Source organism: Aythya marila (assembly GCF_965140915.1).
Source record: "Aythya marila genome assembly, chromosome: 4".
Lineage (NCBI taxonomy): Eukaryota > Metazoa > Chordata > Aves > Anseriformes > Anatidae > Aythya > Aythya marila.
Genome location: NC_139045.1, coordinates 47,508,893 through 47,519,545, shown reverse-complemented (window position 1 = coordinate 47,519,545; position 10,653 = coordinate 47,508,893). Strand labels below are relative to the sequence as shown.

Sequence of the window (10,653 nt, the reverse complement as noted above, 5' to 3'; positions counted from 1 at the left end):
GAGCCTGTTACAAAGGTTCGAGAAGGCACAACTTGGTCTCCATTTTGAGTCAAAAAATGATCCTGGTTTGAAGCCCCTAAAAGACAGTACTTAGTTTTCAAATTTGATCCCCAAAACAGGCCAAATGAGCCTGGTTCTGAGTCCCCAAAATGTAGCATTTAGCCTTCATTTGCAAGTTCCCATTGAGCCTGCTATAAAGGCTGAAGGGTGCACAACTAGTCTCCACTTTGAGCCAACAAATGATCCTGTTTCGAAGCTCCCAACAAATAGGACTTAGTCTCCATTTCTGAGCCCCCACGAAGTAGGACTTAGTCTTTTTTTTCAGTCCCCTGCAGCAGCTCTCTGAGCCTGTTATAAAGGCTGCAGAATGCATGACTTAGTCTCCATTTTGAACCACCAAGTGAGTCTGGTTTGAGGCCTCCAACATGTCGGACTTAGTCTTCATTTCTGAGCCTCAAAACTGGCCAAATGAACCTAGTTCTGAGTCTCAGGAAAGGAGGACTTAGTCTTTTTTTTTTCAAGGCCACACCTGCCACCACCACCCCCCCTCCCACAGGCCCCACTGTGAGCCTGTTATAAAGGCTGAATGATTTGTGACGGAGCCTCCATTTTGAGTCCCAACAGTGGCCAAATGAGCCTGGTTCTGAGTTCCCCAAAAATGTAGGACTTAGTTTTTGGTTTTGAGCTTCCACTGAGCCTTTTGCAAAGGCTGAAGACTACACAATTTTTGTCTCCATTTTGAGTGCCAAGGGTGGTTGATAGAGCCTGTTTTTGAGTCCTTCAGAAACACGTGCAACTTAAATTTCCATTTCAAGCCCTAAATTAACCAGTTTTGAAGCCCCCAAACCACAGGACTTGGTCTGTTTCTGAGCCTCCAAAGCAGCAAAATAGCCTGGATCTGAACCCCAAAAACGTAGGGCTTAGTCTCTATCTCCAAGCCCCCACAGCAGCCTGTGAGCCTGCTGCAAAGGCTGAGAGCTGTGGGGGCTAAGCCGCCATTTTGAGCCTTTTTCAGTTGAAACTGTATTTCTGGCAGTGCGAGGCATCGGTTGGAGGCATGCTGGGAAACACTTCCTTCCTTCAGGAGCTGAGACACCTCAACCTGAAGGAGAACTCATGCCTCTTTAATCTGCTGCTGCTACTTTAATTGTAATTGACTTAATCACACCACAGTTCATTCTGATTCAGGTACAGGATGTGATTTCTCTCTCAGAAAAGTCTTACAAAATTGAAATGCTCGTTGGGGGAAAAAACAGAAACCTACCTGGAGAGATGGAGGGACCTGGGGTTAGAAATACAAGGCAGGCTGAGCTAATTCAGCTCCTCAGACATTCAGCTGAAAACATTTCCAGCTTCTCCTGCCCATTTTTCTGAGCAGCCCTAGCAAACTTCAAAACAAACACAAATATAGGGCTTGTCTCTGGTATGTGTACTTGCAAAATGTAATTTCAAAGCTAAATACTGACATCTTACCTTATTTTTTTTTTCCCCCAGCTGAACATCCAGAAAGTATGTTGTCTTTAAAGAGTGAAGGATTATCCTCATTCGTAGTTCCAACATCCAATGTCCCTGCAGGCATGGTCTGTGCTCCTGTGCTCATTGTGACTGATCATCAAATACTGACAAGGCTTTCAGGTAGAATTTAAACCAGAAGTGTCATTCTACACATTTAGGAGCAGTCACCCCCAGTAACAATAGTGCCAGTTCTTTTTGAAACCATTTCTCCAGAAAGAAAAACTGGGATTCTTTCCTCAGTGTCTTCACAATATTAGGAAGATTTTCATTTCTTGTTCTTTTAAGTGTGATTTGGGTGCTTTATGAAAGTTAATATATGTCTTTAAAAGTAATGGATAGTCTGTAAGCAATATCTCAATACTTGTATGACAACTAAACATGTTAGTGAGGATACAGGCACACAGTGCAGAGCAATCGTATTTTATTGTAGCATTTGAAAGGGAACCTCCATCCAGTATCACAGGCTGCACTAATTACATGTTGATTTCATAGTTGTTTTCACCTGCATGTACCATGCCTTCCTTACAAACCAACCCACAGTGCCACATCAGCAGGTAAGATCTAACAGTTCTTCTTCTTCTTATATATTATTATTATATTATAAGATAATATTATTATCTTATTATTATATATTATAATACCTTATTATTTCTGCTTTGAGGGAGTGATGCAAAGGCAAATGTAAAGGTATTGACCCTTCATACATGTGGTCAAGGGGAATAAACACCTCACAAGGACAGGCTAACCACAAACTGCAGAGGACGTGTGATCCAGCAGCCTGGCAAGTGGGAATCGTGGTCTTTTGAAGTGTCACAGTTCTGAACAAGTAACGCCTCAGTACGTTTTTCTTCCACTAGTTTGTGGCATGGCAGTCACAGAGCAGTCTCCATGAAAAGGAAATATGCTGATTTGTATTCTGGAGAAATCCTCTAAATTGATCGAAACCGACTGCTCAGTCACTAGTCCTGTTCTCTCCTAGATCATTTAAGCAAGTCAGCTTGTCCCAGAATAGGAATTTGCTGTAACTCATTGCAGATGGAGTTCAAATGTGGCACTGTGTGACAGGAACATGCCAGAGTTCATGGAATTGATTCAAAGGAGAAAGCAGCCAGCAGCAGACCTGTTATTATTCACCTTTCTTCTTTTGTGTTCCAGTTTGGTCGATGCAACATTCAATTTCGCACCCACTATGAACTTCCCTTTCCCAATGAGGGCTGGCACCTCATCCCTCACAATGTCAGATCCTCTGCTTGATCCTTGCTGCTCCATCCTCAGGGAGATCACAGCCTCGTAGTGCCTCTCTGTTCTATCCCCCAGTGCATATATCTTGGAGAGGAAGAATATTTATTATGTTCTTGGGCACTTACTGTACAACATCATAGCTTATTTGTGTGTCCAGCTTGCTGGCTGCCTGCATGGGGCAATAAGAGGGGATGAACGCATCTGAACACTCCACGGAGCTCAGCAGAAATGGAATGTGTAGAGGATGAGATGAGGGTGTGTGTCCTCAGGAGGACAGGCTGGAGGAAGGTCTCAAGAAGAGGTCAGGAGATAGCCAGAGCTGTAAAAGGCATTTTGTAGCACCCAAAAAGGAAAGGCTAAGGCTCCTGTACATCCATTTTTGGCCTTAAACGTGCTTTTCATTTCACGTCCGAGAATCCTTTATGTGCCTGTGACTGCAGAGGCCTGGGGGAGCTGCATATATGTATCTGAAAGTTTACTTTTAATAGCATTGCTTTTAGTTTCTCCTTGATGGCGACTTGTTCCCCTTCCTAAGTGCATCAAGAGTCTTTGGAAACATTTGAAAGTGTTTAATATATTCTGAATGGCAGGGGAGATTAAGCAAGCCACTCAGGACTTTCAAAATGTGTTTACTTTGACTCAGAAAGCACTCTGACTTTAAAGAAATTTCCTCTTCTGTTGTCAGTGATTTTTAGTAGTACCCTTTTCCCAAGTCACAGGAACCTGAAAGTGTGTCAAATATAACTGCCAGAGAAAGACATGGTGAAGGCAGTTGCTTTTCCTCAGAAAAGAAGCATGAACTTCCACAGTGGGCACTGAAATACCTTGAGCCACTTGCACTGAGGTAAAATTTGTGGAGTACATAGTATAAAACAACTGTGCAATGAGAACTCAGTTCTGCATGTTCAGTTTTGTTAATTGTAAATAACAGAAATTTTGTAACAGGTTGTGAGGACACAACACATGGAGCAGAAAGACCATCAGGGAACAAACCACCTGATGCTTTCTTTGCTCATAGAGTTGTTCTTTAAAGAAGAACTAATCTTTGAGAAGGACTATCTCGAAGCATTCCTTTTTAACCACAGCCAGAATGAAGATGTTCCTAGTGCCTGTTCCTAGGAACTAGGTTTCTGAGGAACTAAAAGGGCAGCTTCAACCTGTGGCTTGAAGTTGAGTCTTAGAGTTGGGCTGTCTTTGAGTTTTTGTGTGAAGAGTCCTAAGTGTCTCCTAGAGGTGCTCTTGTCTGGGCTCTGGCAATCTGGCAGTGGCTTGGGACAAACTGAGCATAGGAAGCCCTGTGTATTACTTGCCTTAAACTCTGCAGAGCTGGTAAAGTAATTTGGGATTGGTGCAAGAATGTGAGAGTTCCTCTTGTACCCTGCTGAGGGCAACCATAGTGTAGAAGACTTGCTGTTTGGGTACAGGACCCAAGTAATGTGAAACACCCCAAATGTATATCGTTTACTTAAGTAAGCAATGAGAATTTGATTTCAGGAGCATCTGTGTAATCATCCTTATCTCAACCATATGTAATCTGAACATTCAATGCAAAGCAGTCATCCTGAAATGAGCTGAGACTTCCCCACAGAGTAAGTCACTTTTCTTCCTTTGTGTGTGTGTACACAGATTGATCACCCCTCTGATTTCAAAGGTGTTTCTCCTTTTACTTACAATGTGAAGCAAGGGTAAAATAACAGACTGAAATATCCTGCATTGAACCCCACAGAAAAGGTACATCTGTGAAATGAATACCAGGTGTCAAACAGAAAAGGCTTCTACTCTTTCTGAAGTGCTGCCTGCCTCTTCTTTGACAGTATCTCAGGCATTATATCTCCACTACTGTCATGTGTTCTGGTGTGTGGCTCCCACTGACCCCTTTGTAACCCATACACCCTGGTTTGAAATTTGGCTCAGCATGAGGGCAGCCAAATTCTTTTAAAATTGTGAGCAACTCTGTGTGCTGTAAGCATCACTGATGTGTGGGTTTTTGGCTCGACCCCCAAGGAAACAGTTTGTGGAAAAGCCTGAGAAGCCCCCCCCCGCCCTGGACTAATTGATGCATCTCTCAGTGAAATGCACAGCATCTGTGTGGGCTGAAAAAAATGGGACAAGAATAAAATGCAGTCTCCTCCCCCATTTTTTTTTTTTTTTAATCAAGTTTACTTGAGTACTGTGTGCAGTTCTGGGCACCACGGTACGAAAAGGACATTAAACTGTTGGAGAGTGTCCAGAGGAGGGCGACAAAGATGGTGAAGGGCCGAGAGGGGAAAAGGTATGAGGAGCAGCTGAGGTCACACTTATAGGCTTGGGGCATCAACCACCTCTCTGGGAAGTCTATTCTAGTGTTTGACAACGTTAGTGGTAAATAAATTTGTCCTAATGTCCAGTCTGAACCTCCTCTGGTGCAGCTTTGTGCCATTCCTGTGCATCCTGTTATCAGTTAGCAGGGAGAAGAGCACCTCCCTCTCTGCTTCACCTTCTCAGGAAGTTGTGGAGAGCAATGAGGTCATGAAAACAAGTGGCTTAAGAAGCCAGTTTCTCTGGTGTCTATGTAGAGATGAAGATCTCCCTTATCAAACTAGTTTTACTCTAGAAGTTCTACTTTGGATTTGCTTTTCTTGAAAATGGGCAACTGGAAATGGAGAAAAATGTTCATAAGTCTCTTAGGACAATCCCAAAATGACCTACTTCAAGCAGTGAAACCAGAGCATGGGGTACTATGAAGACAAGGCAGCTTTCCTTCCTTAACCTTCAGTGTGATGCTGTTGGACTATGTGCCTGCCCACAGATACAAAAACCCATGGAGCATCCCCACTTGCCCCTGTATCACACCATCTGCTGGTCACAGAGAAGTTGTGACGTTAGGTAATGCTAACTATACATGGAAGCCTGTACTTGTCAAGTGAGAAACAGCAATTATATCAAAGGATGCGTTCTTGCAGATATATGGTATCAAAACTGCTTAAAGGCAGATGGACCAGAAGGCTAGAACATGCACCTGTACTAAAATAACATGGGTGAGGTTTTTGTTTTGTTTTGTTTTTTAAGCCTTCAGTGGCTGGCTGCTGAAGTCCTCTCATCTACTCAGAAAACATTTCTAGCTAAAGGAGAGGAGAGCAGATGCCTCCTGTTCAGCAGATGCAGAATCTCTTAGATACCATTCCTCATAAAGCAAAGCCCAGGGTGTTACATGTTCCTGAGAAAAGTGTTGGAGCTGCTATCCGGACATATACACACGTACCAGGAAGACTCTGGATCACAGAATATTCACTCCTTCCTTTCCCCCAATTTCCCTACTTATTCCTCCGCAATGGTAAAAACAGGACATATTTTTAAAAATCAAAATTGTAAATCTTTTTCAATTTTTAATTTTCAAGGGAGTGAAGCTTTGGGATGTAAGTGTTCCTTCATTTTGCAAAAGGCAAACTAATGAAAAAAAAAAAAAGACCCTTCCATATGAAGCAAACCAAAGAAAGATTTGTTATGTTAAAGATTTTATTGCTACGTGCTCCCCAATACAACAAACAGGATCAGTAGTGTACACTTTAATGAAAGTGAAATTAGCTTGGTAGAAAAGAAAGCAAAAAGGTACAAGGATTATCTACACCCACACTGTATATATGTAGAAGATAAAGACAGAGAAAGAATTTGACATTTGGGAAATTTCCAAGGAATAAAACACACCCTATTTGTCTGTTTGAGGCTCAGGGATTGTCTGCACAATCTGTTTAATACTAATTTCTTTGACCTTCAAAAGCCTTGCAGAAAGGTAGCAGCAATTCTTTAGAGGTGTTGGGTCAATACTTTAGTGGATTAGATTATGCACATCACAATACAAGATGCGTCTTGCATGGCGACCCTATACTCCCCTGAACAGGATTCATCTACTTAAAAGTTTCATTTACCTTAGAAGTCTTCTGACAACAGTTTTCATCCTTACTTAATCGTAGCGATTCTGCATAATCACTACAGAAGTTTATTTCCAGAATTTAGCCTTTGGAGTCCTACTATTTTATAGGATGTTAGAGGTTCACAATCACTGTCCTTATAAATGGGTCAATCATGAGGACCTTTTATGGGGAGCCAAAAATTGCACATGAATCTTTCATAGCCTATTTAGAAATTAAAGATGCCTGTAACAAAAAAAAAAATAATAAAATGTCATAAGACTTTTTTTTTTTTTTTAAAGAATAAGATCAACAATTTCTCTACAGTAGTTTAGTTAGCTTAAATTTCTGTTCTATCCGTATGACATAGCATGTACAGGTATCTAGTTACATCTCTCTATTTTATCTTGGCAAAAAGAATAGTCAACTCCCCTTAGTGTAAATATTTAGTACATAAAATACTATCAAGAATTCAACTTTTAATAAATATCTTTAGTTCTCAATCCTATATACAAGTACTTTACAGCAACACACAGGAGAGAGTGTGATTGGGTGGACTGTGAACAAGATGGTTATTGACATAAATTACTAGTACATTATTGCAGTCAGATGCATTGTGGTTGTGGAGATTTTGAGGTGAACCATGCTGAAAAATAAATATCTCTCTCACCTTTAAATCAATGCTTCCAGTAGGCAAAAAAAAAAATCTATTTTAAGTCTTGCCACAGCTATTTCTTATTAGTGCCTATTCTACCACTGTGATGCTTTTTCAGCTTCATAAAAAACAACCGGATCATCTGGAAAACACAACTCATTTTTGACTTGTGAATATTACAGTACTTACAGTATATACATGGTTTCCTACACTGGTCTGACCTCGTAGGCAAAAGGAGACCAAAGGGACAGCACTGCTACTCCTAAACTGAAGCAGTGCCTGCTCAGCATGGGCCATGGGTGTCAGTGTTCATTTCACAGGCACATACAATTGTTTTCCCAACCTGTGACTAGAATTACACTAAAATTTCTAAATCTACTTTTAATGGGCAGGTGGCAATAAGTAGACTCATACCTTGAGGATCACACTTTTTTTCCCCCTATTTCAAAAGAAAGCATCACATTGTTGACATTAATAAAAACCAAACTCTTTCCTAGTTTCAGTAGATGTAATTCATATGAAAATGGAACTCCTCCTTTTATGACAATGCTGCTTAAAAAATCAACTTATGGAATGTAAATAAGGCAGTACTCAATGGCAGGCACCTAGCAATTGTCCAGAATGTAACATAGGTAAACAGTTGTCTGACAGCACAAAACTCTTAAAAATAATACTGATTTTCTGCAATATACAGTATTTACACAACAGCTGCAAATTTGCTCATACAATATCCATTTATATAGATAAATTAGCAAAACAAGTCTTATGGATTCGGTTGTTCCATTGCAAAAGTATTTTGTATAGTGTAAACGTTTGGTACCTCTTGTAGTGGGGCGTTTTCTATATGTGTTTAAAAACAAAAATAATGAGGTGAGTGCTGACATCAGGGCCGCTTTCCCTGTACTAGAACTTGACCAATGCCCTCAGCAACTTTTGCTCACTGTTAGGAATATTCTTTGGTGCTTTCCTCCAACGCATTCACGCTACCCAGATGACGCAGGATGGGAGGAGGATGGGAGCGACTAGAAAGTGAACCAGCACTTCTTGTTCTTTGTATTTACAAGGAAATGAGTTGATGATCTGCAGCGTCCTGCTCGTGGAAAGCAGCATGCACCATAGTGTCCAGAAGTAAAGAACTGAAACACAAAGCCAAACAAAGCCTCTTTCTGCTACTATCCTCCACGTGGCATTCACATTCATCTTTCCACAGTGGAGGACCTCGAAGGCCATCTCTTGTCAACCTGCTTCTCACCCTTCCGTGAGGTTCTCAATGAAGAAGGAGCACCCACCATGGTGTTATTAAGTGGCACCACAGGAACTGCTGCTGCCAAAGCAAGGGCGTTACGAGGGCCAAGACTGCTGCTGTTGGCAGGTGGCTGGTGTAGCAAAGCAAACAGCCTAGAAGTCTTGCTTGCCTCAGGAACTCTCCATCGCGGAAACTCAGCCCCTTTAGGCTTAGTGTTTGATGGGGAGATGCGTGTATCTGTGTCCTCTTCTGCAAAGCGAAGCCTGCCAAGAGAACTTCGCCCAGGCAGGAGCTCTGCATAGCGGGGCACTGACGGCGTTGGCATCACCAAAGCCCTAGGCAGGTCACTGTGATCGAACAGCGCTTCCTCTTCAGTCTCAGCAGCCTCGGTAAGGAATGGAGGTGGGAGGGTGCTGCTGCGCTTGCTGCAGGACTCACAGCAGAGCTTGTTGTAGCCAGGGATGGAACAGTACCGTGCAAGCACTTCCATCTGACAGAAGATAGATTTGTCTCCCATACAGGGTTCATCTGCAAAACAAATCCAATGCTGATTACAAACCCAGCACCGAAGAGTGCCTGGACGGAATTTAGATGGGCATTGATAAAGTTCTGCCCATGTTTCCAAAATGATGGGCTAGTCTGGTTATTGACATAAATTACTAGTACATTATTGCAGTCAGATGCATTGTGGTTGTGGAGATTTTGAGGTGAACCATGCTGAAAAATAAATATCTCTCTCACCTTTAAATCAACCCCATCCCCTAAAACTAACCCAACCCCTTCAAAGAGGCCTAGCTGGGAACAACAACAACAAAAAAAAATCATTGTTCACTCCGAAAATGCTGGATTCTGTGCACACCAGTCATGAGGAGAGGAAAGTCATGCTCTATTTCTGGAGGGCCACAGACAGCAATTTCCAATGATAACCTAATAACTCCCAAATACCCTACACTAGTTGTCATTCTACCCAGCCCAACTCACCTTCCCTTCTAGCCTAAGGACATTGCATATCAACAACATTAAAAACAATTAAATTTTCCCTTAAATAAATCCCAAGCAGTAACTCCTGGAGATGCCTTTTATATGATCTATTAAAATAAAATGTTAGATACATTTCTTAGTTTTTCAGTGTCCTAAACATAACTAGAGAACCAATGGAAAGCTCTTAACAGAAGTTCAGATGCCTTCAAGTTGTGCGTGGCATTCCTTTCAGCCAGAGGAAAAGATTTTAAAGAAGTCAAAGATGTACTGGAGGGTCTCAAAAATGTCAATGTTTCTTTGAGCGTTTGCTGGATATTTGTATTTGACACATAGAAATGCAGTGGTCATTGCAAGAATATGAAAAAGGAAAAATAAGGCTTTTATATTTAGCTAAGAGCACATCTGTATCCGGTCTTTTAAATGTACAAATTTTATGTTCTTAACCTGTTGTACCAGTACCTAAATCTGGTGCTGAGGCTCTAGCAGCAGTTCAGAAGCAGACCAGGAACATAGGAATGTGTAATACGTCACAGGACAGAAAACCAGCACTGAGGACAAGTGAGTTGCTCAGTGCATCCAGTAACTATTCAAATACCTTTGGAAGAGACCAGCAAAACAAAACATTCCCATTAACAGAATTTTCCTAAGATATCACAGTTTACTTGAAATAGTATTGATGGATTTTACTTAAAATAGAAGCATGCAAAATTATAATGTAAAAGGCCAAAAGCTAACCCCAACGATTGAGAGTATCTGTTCCATGTCTAGTCCTCAATTCATAGTTAGCAATTATGGAGTCAACATTTTAACGAGCAACAGATGCCATGTTTTGCCACTTATTAAGCTCTGAAATTAAATTAGCTTTCTGTCCTGTGATATTTTCTCACTGGTGTACAGATGCTGTCTCACCACATGTCAACAGTACGTTAGGCAACCGAGTTTTCCTATTTCAAAATATTAACTGTAGCCCAACCCCTCAATCAGTGTAAATCAGCTTAATTCCACTGAATTCAGTAAAATTACACACATCAGTGGGTTCGCGGGATGTTGTTTATAAATAGCAAATTATATGACTTCAGCACGTAATATAATTTTTTTCCTTGCTCCTAGTCCTGATGTGCTTCCTT

The 10,653-nt window shown here is 41.3% G+C and overlaps 1 protein-coding gene across 2 annotated transcripts in view; it reads right to left on the bottom strand.

The window, feature by feature from the left end:
* Positions 1–6,248: 6,248 nt before the first annotated feature.
* The window catches only part of ADAMTS3 (ADAM metallopeptidase with thrombospondin type 1 motif 3), a 134,243-nt gene continuing 129,838 nt past the window's right edge, over positions 6,249–10,653 (bottom strand). For both annotated transcript variants that reach the window (XM_082759722.1, XM_082759723.1), the window contains one exon: positions 6,249–9,073. In XM_082759722.1, coding sequence (XP_082615848.1) covers positions 8,496–9,073 — 578 coding nt within the window. In that variant the 3' untranslated portion in view covers positions 6,249–8,495. The remainder of the gene's footprint in view (positions 9,074–10,653) is intronic.